The sequence below is a fragment of the Stereum hirsutum genome (genome assembly GCF_000264905.1).
Source record: "Stereum hirsutum FP-91666 SS1 unplaced genomic scaffold STEHIscaffold_2, whole genome shotgun sequence".
Classification (NCBI taxonomy): domain Eukaryota; kingdom Fungi; phylum Basidiomycota; class Agaricomycetes; order Russulales; family Stereaceae; genus Stereum; species Stereum hirsutum.
The window spans coordinates 2,193,620-2,212,940 of record NW_006763132.1 but is presented as its reverse complement, the minus strand read 5'-3'; the positions used below and the strand labels follow the sequence as shown (position 1 = coordinate 2,212,940).

At 50.2% G+C, this 19,321-nt stretch overlaps 6 protein-coding genes across 6 annotated transcripts; 3 read left to right on the top strand and 3 right to left on the bottom strand.

Moving 5' to 3' along the window:
• Positions 1–335: 335 nt before the first annotated feature.
• STEHIDRAFT_118354 (uncharacterized protein) lies at positions 336–1,339 on the top strand (the record flags this gene model as incomplete). The annotated part of the gene is made up of 5 exons (XM_007299952.1): positions 336–380; positions 453–500; positions 557–845; positions 915–1,138; positions 1,232–1,339. Coding segments are annotated over exons 3-4 (217 nt in total), but the record flags the coding sequence as incomplete, so codon positions are not given.
• A 902-nt stretch (positions 1,340–2,241) lies between these two features.
• On the bottom strand, positions 2,242–5,000 carry STEHIDRAFT_118353 (cytochrome P450). The gene is made up of 15 exons (XM_007299951.1): positions 4,870–5,000; positions 4,730–4,810; positions 4,519–4,654; positions 4,263–4,448; positions 4,166–4,195; positions 3,977–4,098; positions 3,805–3,920; positions 3,619–3,739; positions 3,537–3,547; positions 3,288–3,468; positions 3,214–3,222; positions 3,065–3,146; positions 2,869–2,988; positions 2,579–2,722; positions 2,242–2,503 (listed from the first exon to the last, which is right to left on the bottom strand). The coding sequence occupies exons 1-15, from the start codon at positions 4,970–4,972 to the stop codon at positions 2,431–2,433; spliced, it is 1,515 nt and encodes a 504-aa protein (XP_007300013.1). The 5' UTR covers positions 4,973–5,000; the 3' UTR covers positions 2,242–2,430.
• Positions 5,001–5,561: 561 nt separating this feature from the next.
• STEHIDRAFT_128191 (Aldo/keto reductase) lies at positions 5,562–6,991 on the top strand (the record flags this gene model as incomplete). The annotated part of the gene is made up of 7 exons (XM_007299950.1): positions 5,562–5,684; positions 5,745–5,830; positions 5,911–6,100; positions 6,162–6,193; positions 6,262–6,481; positions 6,558–6,764; positions 6,836–6,991. 7 exons carry the CDS (start codon positions 5,562–5,564, stop codon positions 6,989–6,991), a joined length of 1,014 nt encoding a protein of 337 aa, XP_007300012.1.
• Positions 6,992–8,746: 1,755 nt separating this feature from the next.
• STEHIDRAFT_118352 (FAD-binding domain-containing protein) lies at positions 8,747–11,198 on the bottom strand (the record flags this gene model as incomplete). Its single annotated transcript, XM_007299949.1, has 11 exons — positions 8,747–9,344; positions 9,416–9,485; positions 9,552–9,706; positions 9,794–9,919; positions 10,014–10,064; positions 10,137–10,154; positions 10,216–10,346; positions 10,418–10,646; positions 10,706–10,741; positions 10,801–10,904; positions 10,964–11,198. The coding sequence occupies 11 exons, from the start codon at positions 11,193–11,195 to the stop codon at positions 8,913–8,915; spliced, it is 1,584 nt and encodes a 527-aa protein (XP_007300011.1). The 3' UTR covers positions 8,747–8,912.
• A 657-nt stretch (positions 11,199–11,855) lies between these two features.
• STEHIDRAFT_137017 (FAD/NAD-P-binding domain-containing protein) lies at positions 11,856–14,064 on the bottom strand. Its single transcript, XM_007299948.1, has 8 exons — positions 13,953–14,064; positions 13,678–13,878; positions 13,375–13,595; positions 13,225–13,308; positions 12,872–13,137; positions 12,702–12,795; positions 12,428–12,631; positions 11,856–12,322 (listed from the first exon to the last, which is right to left on the bottom strand). Exons 1-8 carry the CDS (start codon positions 14,005–14,007, stop codon positions 12,020–12,022), a joined length of 1,428 nt encoding a protein of 475 aa, XP_007300010.1. The 5' UTR covers positions 14,008–14,064; the 3' UTR covers positions 11,856–12,019.
• A 720-nt stretch (positions 14,065–14,784) lies between these two features.
• Positions 14,785–17,449, top strand: STEHIDRAFT_107839 (aryl-alcohol-oxidase from pleurotus Eryingii; the record flags this gene model as incomplete). Its single annotated transcript, XM_007299947.1, has 11 exons — positions 14,785–14,930; positions 14,976–15,064; positions 15,118–15,297; positions 15,364–15,470; positions 15,664–15,868; positions 15,930–16,118; positions 16,176–16,585; positions 16,649–16,733; positions 16,801–16,968; positions 17,027–17,211; positions 17,279–17,449. 11 exons carry the CDS (start codon positions 14,785–14,787, stop codon positions 17,447–17,449), a joined length of 1,935 nt encoding a protein of 644 aa, XP_007300009.1.
• Between the last annotated feature and the right edge of the window lie 1,872 nt (positions 17,450–19,321).

Here is a 19,321-nt window from a genome sequence, read left to right as displayed (position 1 = left end):
GGATATGCGACTGAGAGCGGTCCTCAGCCTGTTGCCCGGCGGAATCGAAGCGCTCGTCAAAAGCTCGTACGAAGTATTTTTGCGACTTAGCGCTGGCGTCGGTGTTGGTCCGGAATCTGTAGTGGGTCATACAACGGGTGAGGTACAAACTAAGATGGCGAAGCAGGAGAGAAGAAAGAGAAAGACGCGAGATATTACGAGGAGTACGTACTATTGTGCGATTTCACCACCTATACATGCACCCTCGGAGCATGATTCGTGTAAATGGCGAAGAGCGCCTTGATAATATCCTTCCGGTGGCGGGCCTCAACGGGCGATATCTGAGTATTCATCGGTAATGAAGAAGGGATTGATGAGGTCGCAGCCTACACAATATCTATCTGGAGTTGTAGAAGTGGGTTTGAGTTGTAATGCTTCATTATGCGGTCGGGAATCGAAAGGCTAAAACTTACGTTTGCTAACGAGCGGGTAGTGCGCGCAGGTCTAAGTTCAAAGAGCAGCTAGACATCCAGCGTCAGAGCGGGGTCTCTCTGTGTATTTTTAACAAAGAACATACTCAAGATTAGCTGGGCCTTTGGGCTAAAAGTGTTGAAGCTCGAGGTCCATGCTTGAGATACCTCTACTTCATCGTGTTGCGGTCCGAAAGCGCGAGGGTAAGGTCATTCAGCGAGCGTCTCGGGAAGATAGATGCCCCTCTCTTCTACAGCAGCGCGTCGAGCAGAGCAAGAGACAGCAGGAGCAAGAAGCAGGAGCTTCAGTGGCAGTAACAAAAGTGTCAACGGCCATAATGAGATGAAACAGTTCGCGAGTCGAGCATTCGAAGAGGCTTGGACGTATTCCTGGAACTAACCCATGCGAGTGAGCCTGGGATAAAATAAAATAATGGTGAAAAGAGTGCATAGAATATTTACGGGTACGGCGATTATCTTACGAGTGCCACACAGTTTTTGCTCTGCAGATTCTACGCCACTGAAAACAAGTTCTACACCGCTCGAACGGTCCCGTACGAAGCATACGCTTGGACGGAACATGATACCCGGTAGGACACGGAGTTCGATGTATCGCTCCCGACAACGCCTACTGTTACGGAATAGGAGGTCGGCTTCAAGGGCTTCCTTCTCGTCTGTTCGAGCTGTTCCTGAAGTCGTATGTTTGCCATTAGTAGTGCTCGGGGAGTGCTTCGAGTACCTGAGGGTGCTTAGTCGGAGAAAAATGGACAACAAAGACGTACTTAGTAATGCACGGCTTTCAAAAACACAGATGCATGTGTCTCAAGAAGCTCGGTATTACAAAAACCTCCTAAATGGAGAAGCTGCTTGTGCGAAGCACCTCTATCGCAAACAAGCCGTCTCCCAAATGGTATCAAATAGAGATAGACTAATGAGCGTGTCTGCACTGGAAGGTTCTGATAGGGGTAGCGCACCGAGCAAGCTCCACAACGTTCGGCGAAATGGGAGCGCAGCCGTAAGGCCCAACCTCAAGGCTCTATGGAATAATTTCTGGTCTTCTTCGACTCCATGGTGCTCTCTCCCTGAAACCGCCATCGCATTGGTCCCCTACTATTGAGAGAGGGATCTTTTCGCTGACCGGACTCATGTGGGAAGAGTCTCAGCGGCCGCGAGGTATCCTGCAAGACGACGACGTGGACGAAATGTGAGCTTGGAAAGTTGATGCAACGAATGTTCGACCATGTTCGACTGGCGCTCCGTCAAACGCGGAAGCAAAAACACAACATGCACGTTGACATGATGATGCATCGGTATGGTATCTGGATTGTTACATGTTAAATTAGGATGAACAGCCTGTTCTGCGAGCTAAAAAAAGATGTAAGTTTCTTTGAATGAAAATACGTACCATCAAAGCATACTCCATTGAGCGATGTCCAGGCCAATCAAGCAGTCCATAGAGTCGGAAGGTCAAGTTGACCGTGACCTGTAGCGATGTCGCAGCGCCTTGATGTACCAAGTCGATCACTTACCTAGTGGGTGCGCTTGAAGTGCACGTTATCGTGGACACTAACGAAAACCATTTGCACGTATCATTCAGGCTGACTCTCGAGTGAGTGTGCATTCAGGAAGGGTATTTTGCCCGAGACAGACGGGGATGGAGTCAAGAGGGACGGAAACAAAGTCGCGGAAGCAAAAATCGCAATTGGGAACGTGCTCCGGATACTGCCGAGCGCCACAAAGCTTGGCCACAAAGTTGACAGCTTGAGCGCAAGCAGACCTTTTAATGCCTCACATATCCCGTCCACCACTCGTACGAGAAGCGACTCCAGCAAATATATTAAGTACAACAATAATATCGCTCCAAGGAAAACGACTCATACTAAGCAACACAAAACGCAGGCACTCTATGCAGACGGTGGGATAGGATGTGCACAAAAAAGATTCCACCTTCATCGGAAGTAAATAAGACATCTCGCATCCCTCAATCCTGCTGGAGAAGTGCCAGCCTGGCCTTCGAACGAGGGACGAAACGACAGTCAAACGGTGCAGGATGGCTATGGACACGGAACAAGACACAATCCACGATTAGCATCGCAACTTGCTTGCACTACGAACGGGAGCAAACTCACTTGATTGCAGCACGCCTAAACGCCACTATCGGATCGACAGGCTTCCCTTCCTTGTTCAAGGGCTTCTCCATATCATACACGGTGAGCATGGTGGCCATTGCGATCCAGACCGTATCGATGGCCATGGCCTTTCCGGAGCACGACCTATATCGGGACGATAATGATGTGAAGTGTGAAAAAAGGACTCGGTCAGTGACTAGGGCCCAGTCGCGAAAGGCCGGGGGTGTCGGCGATTCAAACCATATTCGAGAGAACATGGCATAGAATACGAAGGAAAATTTCTCGCTCACCGTCTACCGTAACCGAAGGCAGCGATATCCATAGGATCGGGAAGGCTCTTGTCTTTCACAAATCGATCTGGGTTGAAGGTTTCTGGGTCCGGATAGGTGACTGGATCATGCAATACCGCCCTGTGAAGGAGAAGGTCGGTGAAAACTTCGTCAGGGCATGAATGCGAACATGGATGGGGGGAAATATCGGGCTTACCATGAGTTACCTATGATTGTGGAATCTTTCGGGATGTAGTAGCCCTTATACGAGTCCTCGGTCGTAGCACGGTGGGGAATAGCTGAAGGGCATGACCAGGAATACGTTGAGGAACGACGTCTGCAATGAGGCGAAGGTGATATACGCACCAACAGGGACTGCGTTCGAGAAACATTTGTTAGCTTTAACCCAGTAGGTAAACACAAATGAAGAAGGTACGTACACACGACAAGCCATCTCATCACTTCACGGAAGACATCCATGAAGTAAGGAAGTTCTTCCTTGTCTTCGAATGTGGGGAGACGCTCTCCGTCCGTCACGGAGTCGATTTCTGCTTGGAGCCGTTTCTGGACATCGGTGTGGAGAACCATGGCGAGGACGAAGCACGTCAATGTGGCAAGGTTCTATGTGGAGCAGACAGACGTCAAGACCTGGACCTCATCCTATTTGGATGGTATGGGATTGTGCTTACGGTGTCACTTCCTAAAATACGAAGACCATGTTCACATGAGACTTCATTCGAATCGATAAATGAGCACAGGCCAGACACGTACCTGCGGCGTAGACGACGGCAGCGATACTTTTGATAGCATCTTCGCTCAAGGCCTCTGGCAAGTTTTGCGCTCGGTCTTCCAGACATGTCCCCACAAATGACGCATTTGATGCACCTTGTTTCTGATGTATCGCAGAAAAGTGAGAACTGGGGCCGAAGGCGGTAGATCGTCGGCTGATATGCTTACCTGCTGCTCGACGACCATGTCATACGCACCATGCACGACCGCCTCCTGGAGTTTGCGCCACTTCTTGGCGATCTTCTGGAAGCCAGCGCCTGGGACCCACTCCGGTACGTACTTGACTGGAGCCACATGATGTCAGGCGCGAGCAAAGAATGAACGAACACAAAGGACTTACGGATGGGGAATGTATCGACAAGGAAGGTACCTGGAACAGTAGCCGTAGAAGTAGATTCCGATGCGGCCTTGTTAACGAGCACGTATGGATCCTTCATGGCGTCCTCAAAGTCATAACCGTACCTAACGCACAAGTATCAACATGCTATTCGGTATTCGTCGTACCGACGAGAGATAATGGCAAACTCACACTCTCTTCATGATAATTCGAGATACATAGCTTTAACCGCAAACGATCAGATGCGGTTAGTCCGGGTTGATTCGACAACAAGGCAACATGATCTCACTGTTCGAGATGATCCAGGAATCGGTCAGGAGACTTGTTAAGTAGCTGCAAGAGTTCCAAAGCGGCGGGAATTTGGATCTGACGATGCTCCGAGATGGTATTGTTGAACTGTTCGTGGAAGATGCGTCGGTGCTCCTTCCATTTCTGGCCGTATCGCATGAGGGCGAACGTCCAGTCCCAACCCATACTAGAAACGCATCATAGTTTGTAAGCGTGGAACAAGACCAAGACAATTGGATGCTACGCGGAAGACTTACAGGTCGATTAACATGGGCATGTCAGGGCGGTCAGAGTAAATAGCACCACGGGAGACGAAGAGATCCTGAATGGCCTGTGCTGAGTTGAGGAAGACAGTTGTGTGGCCGAGCGTAGTGATAGAGACGATATCCGAGTCTGGTTTTTTTTTTTTTGCGTCGGGACGTCTCAGTTAATCTCCGAATAGCACAGAAAATTGAACATAAAACACACCATATTCTTGACTCCATTTTCGAGCCTGGACATGGATTTCATTACCATCAAGGTCGTTGATATTTCCAACAATGGGGAGACCTTAAAATCGATGAATTCGAATGTGGCCCTTTGCTCGAAGATGGATGGGAGAAACAGACCTTTGGGACCAGGAGGAAGTGACCTTCGGAAGTGACGCGACTTGGCGACGAGAACGATTGCGGCGACGACCACAGCACCAAGAATCGCTGAGAGATACGTCATGTTAATAAAACAGCTAAACGAAACCGCCCTAGAACTAGCGAAGGCATGGTCTTAAATGAGACTTGGAGACTGCTTGCGGCGCAAAGGAGAAGAGGCGCGGCATGTCTGCGGGAAACGATGGGGGAAAGGTAAGCCAGTCCGAGCGGCCGTTGGGTCGCAGTACTTAGACAGCTCAGAGGCGCCGAAACGAGGCGGGAACAAGATCAATTAAGACATGAGGCCGTGTCGACGGTCGCAGCGCTTCGCGACAAGCGCTGGATGCCGGGAAGTGTGTGGCGTGCTGGGCGGGAGCCGGCCGGACGGGTCGGGTGGCCCTCCGAGCATCAGTCGATGGCTGATGGATGCTTGTCTTGTCTCCTTCTCTGCGCCCACATTGGCTCAATGATGTCCTGCTCAGGCGGTCGTTCTCATTCACATGCGTCATTCCATCAGCGCAGGGCGCGGTCATCCACTTCTCTCCGTGCCCTCGACCTTCCCTTCTCACTGTCGGAAGATATAAACCCTGCCGTCCAATCTTAACTTCGTTCTCAACAACAGCCCCTCTTCCAATACTCAACTCAACTACAACAAACATCTTCATCTATCTACCATGCCTGCTCAGCTCCCCACTCGCAAGATCGGTACGACTGATGTCTCTGCCCTTGGTTTCGGTGCTATGGGCATCGGAGGCTTTTCGTACACTTCTCCGGATGCCGAGAAGGACAACATGAAGGTAGTCTAGTCCTTTTGCTCTCCCCTTTTGGTATCATGTACCTAAAATGCACCACAACAGTTCCTGGACCAGGTCTACGAGCGTGGTTGCACCATGTGGGATACCGCCGACTGCTACGGTGAATCTGAGCAGATCATCGGCCAATGGTTTGTGGTTTTTGTTTTTGTTTTTGTTTTTGTTTTTGTTTTGTTTTGTCTCGTTCTAGGCCTGACTTTGTTATCGATAGGTTCAAGCGCACTGGAAAGCGCAACGAGATCTTTATCAGCACCAAGGTCGGATACGTCTTCGGTGACCGCATGGTCAACGGCGAGCCAGAGTACCTCAAGTCTGCCGTCGAGAAGTCTCTCAGCCGTCTCGGTGTCGACCAGATCGACCTCCTCTACCTCCACAGGGCTGATCTCCAGACGCCTATCGAGGTAAAGATACCTCACCTTGTCTTGCTTGGTCTATCCACTCACTCCAATATTTCCTCTATAGAAATCGATTGAGGCATTGGCGGAATTTGTTAAGTGTGTCTTCCCGTACTTTCCTTATTTCGACTTCAGAATGTTGACATCTGTTTTTAAATCTTCCCTAGGTCTGGCAAGGTCAAGTACTTGGGTGTCTCTGAGGCTTCCGCCGCTGCCCTCCGCCGTGCCCACTCCGTTCACCCCATCTCCGCCTACCAAGTCGAATACTCTCCATTCGCCCTCGATGTCGAGGACCCCAAGATCGGCATCATGCAGGCCTGCAAGGAGTTGAACATCGCCCTTGTCGCCTACTCTCCTCTCGCCCGTGGTGTCCTTACCGGCCAATACGTACGTTCCTTCTCAATTGCGAATCTGCTTCGACACGGTTCTTGCCTTGCTTACATTTGTCTTTGTTTTTATGCAGAAATCGCCAAAGGACTTCCCCGAGGGCGACACTCGCCCATACATGCCCCGTTTCTCCGAGGAGAACTTCCCCAACATTCTTCAGCTCGTCGAGGACATCAACACCGTCGGCAAGAAGCACAGCGCAACACCCGCCCAGGTCACCCTCGCTTGGCTCTTGGCTCAGGGCGAAAACGTCATCCCCATCCCGGGCACACGTAACGTCAAGGTGCGCATTCGTTCATTCTTCGTATTTCACCCCTTCTATTGCTGACCTTTTATTCTTCTGCTCATCTATAGCGTCTCGACGAGAACTTGGGTGCTGTCAACGTCAAGCTCACCGAGGAGGAGGTCGTCGCTCTCAGGAAAGCAGCGGAGAAGGCCGACTTGCCAGGCGTTCCTCGTTACCCTGCCGGCTACGACGACCACACTTTCATCGACAGCCCTCCTCTGTAGATCTCTTTCCTTTCCTCCTTTCGCAGTTCATGAACATATATCCCCCTCCCCTTCTTCATGAATATACGACGATGGCGACGAGTGAGCTTGTAGTTGTTTTGTCTTGAAAGTAGTTTTTCGCTGTATGTGCAGAGGTTGACGAATAGAAATGAATCGCATTGCTTTGACCATGTTTATCTATGATTCCGATGTTTGTGTGCGATCTCGTGTTGCGAGATGCTTAGCTGGGCTGGTGTACGCTGTTGATCTCTGTGTTAGGCTATTTAGACTTGTACGGAAGCTCAGAGTAGAATGACGTCGTGGAATGTGGCCGTCCACGACTCTGCCAAGTTCTTCAAACGAGCGCAGAGTTCGTCTGCTGGTCGAAGCCGTTGCCTAGATTACGACTTCTTCTCACTTGTCTATCCGGTGTCGTACAGTGTATACGAACACCGAGCCTCATACTTCAAGGTCTTTTGTCAGATGAGCGATGGCAGATGGCCGCCGTCCGTCAGTGAATATCAAGTATGCCTCAAAGGCTCAAAGCCATTCCTTCCGGCCTGAATAGAATATCTCTGAAGCTTCTACCTTGGTTTGAGTGTATCGTAAATAGGTCTAGCTACGACTTTGATTGACGAAGGAGAAACCGGGGGAAATGGTACGGTACCGCTACTTGCGTTTTCCCTTCGCGTGAGTCGACTCTAAGTAGACCGAGGATGTTGTTGCGCACAGTCGCGCTTCCAGGAAATGCACAGGTTATTTTGTAGAACCGTAGCACCATCTCGCAGATATTCTCGCAAGATTCAGCAGAACCGATATGTCGTTATACCTAGCTTGAGCTTGAGTAAGGGTGTATGAAGCCTCAACAGACAACCTACTAGCCTCGTATAGCGCAGCGCGCTTTGACAATGCTCTTCGTCCTCTCATTCATTCCCCGGTGGAGATGCTACAATTTCATGGTGAAGAAAGTCTCACTGCACACGCAGAGAAAGTAGTTAGTGATATAGCGGATAGCAATACTCACATAAGTTAAGTCGAGAATGAGGCCAGGGCTCAGTCTGAGGAAAGCTCTGTGCCCGCGTCACGGACCGGGTCGATCCTGACGTCATTTACCAGTGAAGGTTTGTTTGTCCTTGTTGAAATCGAAAGCTGTCGGAAGTATTCGATGTGGCCGTCGAGTGGAGACGCCAAGTGCTTGATCGCTCAGAGTCCAAGACGTCCAAGGCCGGCGGAGGTATGCCCACGCCTTAGCCAAACTGAACGAGAAACGGAATAGCCAAGAGCTATAACTTCATATACTGTAGTTTTTCGCGCACAAGTTCGTGTCCCGTGTCCCGTGGGAGCCGCGAACGAACTTGTGCCGCGGGACAGTCCCACCCCATTGACGTGCACTGAACTTGTAAATGGGACAAACCAAAATTTGACGAAAATTTAACGAAAATGCGAATATATTCTAGGCTCCTAAATTGACCTCAGGAAGGCCCCCACGGCACACTTTGGGCTAGATTTTACTACTGGGTGAGCTCTTCCACCCCAATGCAGAGGATGAATGGCTGTTGAGCAGTTATGAAAGGTCGTATTCCTGAAAAAGCGTCGATGTTCACCAAATGTTCACGAACATTGTCCCTTGTCCCGGTCTGCTTGCGAACCGGGACGCGAACGGATTATGTCATCTCGGCAACGGCCGAGGGGCGGTGGCGTGAACTTGTGCGCGAAAAAGTACAGTATATCTCTCACGCGCCGCCGAGAAGACGAAGGGTTGCAATGCAAAGTGGTAAAAAAGCTATCCATTGCGTGTGGACGACCCGTGGCATGTATTACAATGAGAGAAAATGCAGGCAATAGGTAGTGCTCGAATGTACAGGAATAAGTGTAACCGGTCTTGAGAATGTGTCATGCCGACGTACGCGCATCTAACAAGTCGTAACTAGAAGTGAACCCTCTAGAAATGCCATCCTCCTGCCAAATCCATGACTCTCTTCGGATCATACACATCCCTGATTCTCTGCAACTCCTTGACCCTCTCCTTACCCCCGTACATTTCCTCGACAGGCACCCCAGGCCTGACGATGTTCGGATACGAGGAAGCTCCTTCCAAGTCCTGCCCCTCGGCAATCGCATCCACCGTCAACTTCCTCACCGTCTCCTCCAACGCAGCATAGATCGCCTTGTCGTGGGCGGAGTCGTACCATGCAAACGCGATGTTAAGAGGACAGTGGACTTTGGAGCGGTCGGCGGGCCACGCGGAGGCCGTCGTGGGCGAGGTCGAATAAGAGGAAAGAGGGTAGTGCGAGTAATAGTCTGAGCGGAAGATTTCAACGATGTAGTCAAAGAAGTGACCGGAGTGGTGCTTCTCGAGATATTCTCCCCAGTACTGTCGAAGCGGACACGATATGAAGGTAAGGACGGAAGCGAGTAGGTCGAGCGGAGAGGAAATCCTCTTACCCTCGTCTCGTTTGCGACCTGTTTTAATATTGAAGGAGTCCAAGTTTGGATTGGCACTTCGTCTTGGATTCTGTTCGATAGCAAGGTCAGAACGGCTCGTCACGTCTTACAATACAGTCTCGGGAAGTGAGCGTACCTCCTGGGCGTATTCCTGGGTTGGCCAGCGGCCAATAACGTCAAGAAAGGCATCGAAGCGGTCGTGACCGCTCCTCCTTTGATGGCAAGGATCTCATCAAACAAACCAGCTGGAGGTTCAGGGGCGTTATAGAACACGATCACGATTGTGTTCAACTATAGACGATATATAGAGAAACGCGGAGCACAGTTAGCACAAACACTGAAGACTCGAGAGATAGGTATCAATATAGATATACGCACTGCACCCTCTGCATATTCGTAGATAATGTTGACGGTCGCCTTAACATCACGGGGCTGCGAAGCAAAGGAGGCGATTGCGGCGTTTGCGTAGTCAATAGACGACTCTGGGACGATGACGGTTCCACCCTGAGATTATCGGCCCAAAAGTCAGCAACCATTCGGCATACGTTTCCGCAGGAACGAAGGGGGAAAAAACGGTGCGGAAATACGGACTACATACCCAAATATCTCCTTGAGGGAAAACTTGTAAGGTGAACCGCGTCACTATTCCCTAGGGACAGCAACCGAAATATATAAGCTACGAGTCGATTTTAGGATCGATGATTCACAGAGAAGTACTCACGAAGTTGTTGAACCCTCCCTGATGAACGGGATAGAGTATATTAGGCATCTGGACGATACAAAATGGAGACTAGGTTTACCTTAAGTCCGAAGAAGAGATCCGGATTCGACTCCGCAGAGGCAACGGTAACAGTCCCATTCGGCAGCACGATCTCACAGCTGACCAATGTATCGATCGTCAAGCCCCTTTCGTTTGTGATCCATGAAAGTCCTAGCGTCACACCGGAAAGATGGTGATCTCAGCACCAGTCGTTGAATCGAGAGAAATAGGAGCAAACGAACCTCCACCGAGAATGAAACCAGCGATACCCACACCGCTAACCCTCCCACCTGCAACTGTGTATCCCTTAGGGTTCAGATGGCCGAAGACGTCGTCCCACCGAAGTCCAGCACCAAGATCGATGGTTTGAGCCTCTTCGTTGTGTTGGATGTGGGTAAAGCGCGACATGGCGATGTGGATGCCCGGCGTTGAGGAGAATCCGGGGTTGAGTGAATGTCCGCCTCCGGTGATCTTCACGGAAGAAAGTGTCAAATGTTGAAATTCACTTCAACAGGTATATGGAAACTCACGGCAATGGGAACACGACTGGATCCGACGATTTGTAGCTGTAAGACGATCTCATGAGGACGAGAGAAAAGCCGAGAAAATAACAGGAGACGCGTACTATGATACCAAGGTCGTCCGTAGTGGCAGGCGTGACTGAACAGACGGACGGAGTACTGGCAGAGGTGGCCCAGTGATGTACATCAACATCGTACGCATCAGAGCCTGCGTAAATCGTCAGAAACACGGACAACTAAAAATGCACACAGAGGTGCTCTACGTACCGGGCCAATGAACCTCAGTTGCGTTAGAGGTTTGCTGTGAGATCAAATGACATGCGTCTGCCGTTCTGAGCTCTTCTCCATATCCGAAATATTGTGGGACAAGGATACGAAGCTCTTGGATAGAAATCGGAGAGTAGTTGACCAGAACGGTGAGAAGCCCCAAACCAAAGACAAGGAGGAATGACGTGTGCGAAGATGATTGACTCTTCTGAGAGTTCTTTTCCGATGCCATTATCTTTGAACGAGATCAGTATGTAGTAATTCTCTCACAGAATCAAAGAAGTGCACCGTACGATGGGAAGAGCGAACAAACGACGACGGTGAAGGTGCACTGGCTAAGAGAACGCTTTTGTGGAGCACACAACACCGCCCGTGGCGGTCCAGACATTGTCTTACGGAACATTGCAGCAGCCTGTCTCAGCGTGCAATCTGCACAACGACGCCTAAGATGCGACGCGACCGCAAAGATGGCGTCTACACAGTGGGCTGAAAAGGACACAGCATCAGTTTCTGCGGCCGCTTCGAAATTAGCGCCTCTTCGGAGTTAGCCGTGGAAAGCTGCTTAGCACCACGATACTCGGTGGTAAGTACTCGTTCAGGATCCCTGCTCGTCTTTGTGGTCGATTCGTTCTGGATTCCTCTGGATCTCCAACCATTTGATAGTCTCTGCAACATTCAAACCTGAAAATAATTTTTGTGTCGTTTTCCTTCAAGTTGTCGTTTCCTCCGAGTCACGGTCGTAACCGCTCAACATCCTCGTCCTCGGCGATTGCACATGTCATATAAGTATAGACCTCTTAAAGTTGTAATCTTTCTTAGGTAGTAATAGGGAGGTGGTTCCACGTCGTCACCGATGGCGGGGAACGATATCTCTATGTCTAGGCCGGTAGCAGAAGAACAGACGTTGGGATCTTACTTCAAAGGAGTTCCCCCGATACTAGCATATTGAACACGGATATAAAAGACAGGTCTATAATTCAACTACATTCAAATATCTAGAAAAGTGCATAAATATACTGCTAGTCATACGTCTACTCGCTACTCCACAAACGATGCTCAGGCAGCAACAGGCCTGTCCCTCTCCGGGACCTCAAAGGGAGGTCCGTACCAGATTGCCTTCTTCTCCTCCGGAGCGCCGTTCGCGTAGATGGTGTCACCCTTGATGACATCGCGAACCTTCTCAAAGAGCTCCGGGTCCACCTTGAAGGACTCATCGCCCGTGAGCTCACGAACGACAGACTCGTAGCTGTTGAGGGCGTGGAACTCGGCATCGTGGTCGAAGTAGGCAGCAGAGGCAAGGCCGAGCTCCTTGTTCGCCTTCTTCTCTGCTTCCGTCTGGTTGATGTGCCACTTGTGGATCTGTTGGAATCAAGAGCAACGTGGACATCGTGAGCAGTCGGCACAATTTCAAGACGCGGGAGAGAGAACGAAGAGGGAAAGGTAGGGCATGTCATTTGCACGAACCTGTGTCCTGCCGGTCATCTGCACATCGGCAGCACGCTTGTGCCGGATCTTCTGGAAGGCCTTGAGAGCGAGACGACAGCCATCAGGGGTCTTAGGGCTCAGAGCGAGGCAGATGCCTAGTGTGACACCGTCCTCCAACGCTTGCGAGCCTCCTTGAGCGGAGGAAGGAAGGAAAGGATGCGCAGCATCACCGAGGAGTGTGACCTAGAGATGATTGAAAAAAGATCTATAGTTAATACTAGTTTGAACGTTGAACGACGTTGATCAGACTTACACGACCATCATCAGAGATCCAACGGGGAAGAGGGTCACGCCAGGACAACTTCCAGTCGATACAATCGGGGAACTTAGAGACGACCTTCTTCAAACTGGAATAGACTATCATCAGTACAAGCCGTTCGACCGAGGATAAAGAGAAATTAGGAAAATGGTTCATCCACGTACACAGGATCCCAGTCGTAGTCTGGGCTGCTGATGGACTTGACGGCGTCCTCGATACTGACAGGCTTGTTCCATGCCTCGATAGCTTCTTCGGTGTCCTCGTGGATGGTGGCGAAGCTCATCGAATGGACCTTTCCGGGTTCACCGAATGTACAGATGATGGTGTGCTGATCTGGTCCAATCCAGGTGTGCGGGGCACCGTCACCGAGATGGGCAGTCTCTGGGTCGTTCAAAAGAGAGTCGGCAGGTGCATAACCACGGTAGATGGCCTATCAAATATAGAACACCCGGATGAGTTGATATGTAGAGGTTTCCTATGAACAATAAGTCGATTATTTCCGAGAAAGAGCACTTACATATCCGGACGACACGGGTTGCTCCTGGAAACCGAGGATGATCTTCTTTGCTTTGCTATGAATTCCATCAGAGGCAAGGATGACCTGGGTAGAAGATTCTAGGATCAATACAGAGAAAAAAAGGCGAGAGATATTGAGCATGAAACATACGTCAGCGCTGATTTTCTCTCCTGATTCCAAGAGAACGTATGGCCTCTCAAGCCCACCGTCGGTATAGGAAACGACCTTGCAGTTGTTGCGAAGATTGGCTCCGGACTTGATGGCCAAATCCCAAAGCCCGCGCTGGTAGAATGCACGAGATCCAGGAAGACTCGTCCATCCAAAGCGCGCCAGCTGACCAGCGTGGTCCTCACGGAAGATGATCTTGCCAGCTAAGTTAAGTAACCCAGACGAAGCGGTCAGCTACTGTCGGACGATCCTATAGTGGAAAAGGTAAGATTGAGTGGAGCTTACTATGACCGTCGTGAACGTTGAAGTAGCGACCGCGGGCGGAATGTTCCCAGAAGGAGTCTCCGATTCCCCAACGGAACAAGATACGTGATGTATTCGGTGCGAAACCAATGGCATCACCCAAAGGGGACGGAGCGTCAGCGCGCTCAAGAATGGTAACGTTCAGACCCTGCCTAGCGCACTCGATGGCCGAAGTCAAGCCACCTATAATAGGAGTACCAAAAGTAAACCCGAAACATGAGTAAATATTCTCGAGACTTGGGTAAAGAGCGACTCACCGAAGCCACCACCGACGACAAGGACGTCCAAGTTTTCATTGAGTTTGCCAGGCATGATGTTAGACAACCCAGAGAAAGACACGAGATGAAAATAGCAGGAGAGGTGTTGGTCGGATTATTTCGAGGTCGGACAAGCTTCAGTTTATCAATGAAGCTTCAAAGTTGTGGCCGCGGGAGTTAGACGCCTACCATGTCAGCGGTCGCAGGGCATGAGCTGAGGTAGGTACACACTGAAGAGCCACACAGGGTTCCGCATCCATGGATCAACGCGATATTATGAGCTGTTAGTACCATGCTGTGTGAAGCTGAAGTGTAAACGAGCAGAGAAACAGCCCAAGTTGAGACGTATTTGAGTGCTCGGTGTTGCAAAGAACGTTGACACCGCTGGCGCTCTGGAAGCGGGTTTTCGGAGAGAGCCGGGCATACGTCATGATTTTATGCTTCTTCACGGTTTCTTGGCTTCTACTCTCATCCTGCGCGATGGGCTGCATTGCTTGTAACATTTACAGCGAAAAGAGGCTCAATGCTCGTCTGAACTCTTCGCTGGTGCTGGCAATGGTGTCGGTAAATAGCTCTGGGCAAGCTCTGGGCAAACATCTAGACTACCAATCTGCATGAACGGCCGGAAGCGACTGCTCCGTTTCACGGTTGGTGTGCGGTAAACGGATTGATGAGCCTGTCTCGAATGTCCTGCAGCGATGGAGATATGTCAGCGCCGACCACGTACGCGTCTCTTCGATGCGATGTCGGCGGTGATGCACTGTTCAGTACGTTAAATATACTCTAGCAGCGCAGCGCTCGAGCGGTGCCCGTAACTTCGTCCGGCGGAAGCATGTCTCTTTCACCGTCCTTGAGACCCATCCATGCTTTTCTCCTATTCCTTCTTACATTCTCGTCCCCATCTTCGGCAGCTCTTCTGAATGATCCCTCCGAGCTAGCCAAGGGCAAAACATATGACTACATCGTAGTTGGATGTTCGTATTATTTTTGTGGATGGGCCTAAACTGTCTCTTTCTAACATAGAACATTTTCATCTTTAGCAGGAAATGCAGGGGGCGTTGTAGCGAGTCGTCTTGCAGAGGATCCCTCGATGAACGTTCTTGTCATTGAAGGTCTGTTCTCCAAATTGTCTTTGTTAGAAGCGGTGACTTACGCATTCCGAAAGCTGGTGGCAATGATTTGGGAGACGACTCGGCCGCACAAGCAGTCCAAGTGCCTTTACATGGTCTTTCTCTGCAGCACTCGAGATTCGACTGGAACTTCACCACCACTCCTCAACCCGCTCTCGAGAATCGAACACTAAACTATCCTCGCGGAAAAGTCTTCGGTGGATCAACAACTATCAGTGCGTCCTTTCTTCATTGCGAAGATCGACTGTCATACCTTGGTACTGATAGTTATCTGGTTGTAGATCTTATGACTTACGTACGGGGGCCGTTGGACGATTACAATCGCTGGGCACGAGTGACTGGCGAGGACAGTTGGGCTTGGGACAATTTGGAGCCTTTTATGCGCAAGGTGAGCATTAACCTTCTCGTACCTTCATCGAGCGTGGCGCAGCATATTAGTCCTTGCTCTTTTGTGAAGAATCGATGTGGTTATCAAAAAATAGCTCGGGCTAAAATCACTTTTGCGTGGCTCGACCTGAAGCCATACGTGTATCGACCATGGCTCTTTGTGCTGTGTGGACTTACATTATTTGAATTTTCAGATTGAACACATCACTCCACCTGTAGACGGTCACGACATCACTGGCCAACTGACATTATCTGCCCACGGGACCGACGGGCCACTATCATTGTCCATCACCAACTACCATCACGTCCTCGATGACCTCACGGTCAAGGCAACCAGCGAGTTGTCAGACCGATTTCCTTTCATCGAGGACTTGAACACGGGACGCCCATTAGGATTTGGTGAGTATCTCGATCTTAGACTTCAATAGTGGCACATTCTCATTCGCTCTTCTCACATCAGCGTATAACCAGAACACCATGAAGGACGGAGTTAGGCATAGCGTTACATCTGCTTACGTCCGACCCGCAATCGCGCGCGGCGACAATCTCGACGTCCTACTCAATACTCAAGTTCTGAAGGTATCGCCAACAGAATGGATAGACGGTGTTCCTTCGTTCCGCACAGTTCAATTCTCTACGGGTCCAGATGGTAGGTGCCATGACTCCCTCTGTAGCTCGCGTCGTCTCCTAACATCCTGGTGGAAAGCTCCCGTTCAGGAAATCACCGCCAAGTCCGAGGTCGTAATAAGCTGTGGCTCCATCTCGACCCCCCACCTTCTCCAACTTTCCGGCATCGGCGATTCAGAACACCTCGAATCTGTTGGTGTGAAGCCCATCGTTCACCTTCCGGACGTTGGTCAAAATCTACAAGATCACGCTCTTTTCAGCCATCCATATGCAGTCAGCGAGCCCGACATTCTCGATGCGTGGATTCGCGACCCAGAAGTTGGAGCTAAGGCATTGGAAGAGTGGAAAGAGAATAAGACTGGCCTGTTGACCATGGGGTTCGCGAGCCAGACGGGGTGGTTCAGGTTGCCGGATGATGCATCTATATACGACTCTGCGGCAGATCCAAGCTCGGGTCCTACTGCTCCGCACTTCGCAATCATCTTCACAGTAAGTCTTCCTTTGTTCTCCTCTTCATGGTTGAAGAAGCATTAAATTTTCTGGTTCATTCAGCCGATGAGCTTGGGCTCCGCGCTTGAACCCGATGCGTCGAAGGGCTTCATCACCATCTCGAACGTCGTGGCGTCTCCAGCCTCTCGTTAGTCCATCTATACTTAACCATAACTCGTCCTAGCCACTAATATTAGATGCTCGGCTTTGTGTAGGTGGTTCCGTCCTGATCACCTCCTCCGACCCATGGGCGCAGCCAGCCATCAACCTCAGTATCCTAACTACAGATTTCGACATCTACTGTATGCGCGAAGCTATCAAAATGACGCAGGAACTCATCAAGGCGCCATCTCTGAAGGACTACGTCCTAGGCCCTTATGGAGGTTAGTACCGCGTCTTGTTAACTCGTTCACCGTAAATAACCACCTTCTACATAATCAGGGATCGCGGATTTGACGATCGACGAAGAGCTCGATGCCTACATTCGCAAGATCTCCACCGCGATTCATCACGCGGTCGGTACGGCACGTATGGCCAGTCGCGATTCACCGACAGAAGGTGTAGTCAATCCCGACTTGACCGTGAAAGGAACGCACGGCCTGCGTGTCATCGATGCATCCATCTTCGTTAGTCCACCTTTTCAGCCTCATGTATACAGTGGCCTAATATCTATCTTCGTCGTTGATTTTCTAGCCGTACGAGACTGCTGCACATACGATGGCTCCGGTGTACATCGTAGCGGAGCGTGGGGCTGCGTTCATCAAGGAGTCCAGAGCTGGAAAGACTGTCGCTGGTGAGGCTGTCGGCGGACAGGCTCACTTCGAGGCCACGTCGAATCCTTCACGTCAAGCAGGAGAGCTATGAGGTTGTGGGCGGTTCAGATGTTGAGGCGCGTATAGATCGATATTCATACGTATAATGTGGTTATATTTCGGGTCAATTGTACACTTGTTTCCTCCAGCATCCATAACGCTATGCCAACCAACAAAAGGCTAGGCCTAGCATGAAGTGGATGACACAGAACGTCTTGAGATGAAAAGTAGAGACTGAGCAACCATGCGACGTCGCGGAAGGTATAGCACTGCACCGAGAGGAGATGTGGCGTCCGAGAGGTGATGATGGGCGTCGATCGTAGTTATTGGCGGCGATCATTGAAAGGGTGATCATCAAGGGCTTAACAGCCTAACAGGCCTTCGAACTTGTACCGGTTGAAATTGATTTCTCCTCACCCTTTCAGGGCCTCGTACCTCCGTACGCAAATGCTGTCCTCCTAAATAGTAAGGATGGATCGTGAAAGAAGGAATAAGCCCTGCCTATTTCTCTGAGCTTTTGCAGAAACAGCACGGGTAGGGCGTATAACATAACAGTGTGGCGACGACGAACTTATGGCGCATCGCGTCTGAGAAAGGAGCTACAAGTGTTCCGACCCTATTTTCAATTAACTTCTGACCTCTCTCGTCAACTTACATCTCCTGTCAAACTGAGTTACCTCTGATGGATATCTTGGCCGCCCGGGCGTAGATGAATAGGAGACTCTGCCTCTCCCACATCTAGATGACGTGGTCCCATCTGAGAATGCCGCCCGTAAAAATCAGTCAGAGCCAACGTTTGAGAGAATCTTTCGAGAAGAGTTCCAAAGACTATTCGACATGATCACGCCCAGGTGTCGGATTGCCTAAAACCAACCACGAAACAAATAACGAAGAATGCGCCACACGGTGAGGCTAAACGCCGGTGTCTATCGGCGTCAAACAAAGCGTCCTGATGTTCGCATCGAGGTACAGACCTGGCGAGATGGCACTGTCAACGTATCGGGAGCAAAGGCGCAATTAGAAGACAAACGACTACACGCTCAAGATATGGATGCATACACAGGAGGCAAGCTTCAGGCCCGGTAGCTCTGCTTCCTGACCAGAAATCAAAGAGGACGGACAAATGGCCGCGGCAATCTCACTATTGGTGATTGAGAGGAGCTAAATATGGGCGCTACCCCGCAGCGTCTTTGTCTCCCCACGAAGACGACTTCGATAAGGCACAGGCAGAGAGAATGTTGATTGTGAAAGGTAAGGTAAGGTAAGGTAAGGTAAGGTCGAGGTCAAAAGAGATTTTCCATGGAATGCTCGACTTACACGACGGCAAAAGTAGCTCATACACGTTACTTACCATTGAAATTGGATGAGGTTTGCGTCCAGGGTCTAAAAGACAGGAGAAAGATGGATGATCTCTTCGAGGTAACTTCACATTTAAAATCAGGAATCTGAATCTAAGAGGGCAGTGGAGAAAGGATCCGCGACAACGCGATAATTACTAAGTAAACTTTCAGCTTTCATGAGCAGTGTATGACATCACTATTATCGCGACTTCTGTAGGAATGTTGGTGTCCCTAGTAGTCTATCATAAACCCCTTGATAAACACAGAGATCCACTGAGTAAGTACGCCAGCGTGCAAACCTCCGCTGCAGAGCTACCAAATATCTTGAGTGTTTGAGGTCTGAGACTCCATACGGATAGCTGATTTACAACAGCGGTTCATTTTGCTTGAGAGTTCCCAGCAGCAAGTTGGGAAGGAAGGAAGCAAACTTGGGAGAGCTACTAAATGTGAGCGACCGCAACGATAGGAAGGCGCCCACCGGCCGGACCCGGACAAGAAACATTCCATCAATTGATGTGGCTATGCCGATTGTATGTGATCTTCGGCCAATTGCAGTTTGTGCGTTACCTTATGTAGGAATGGTT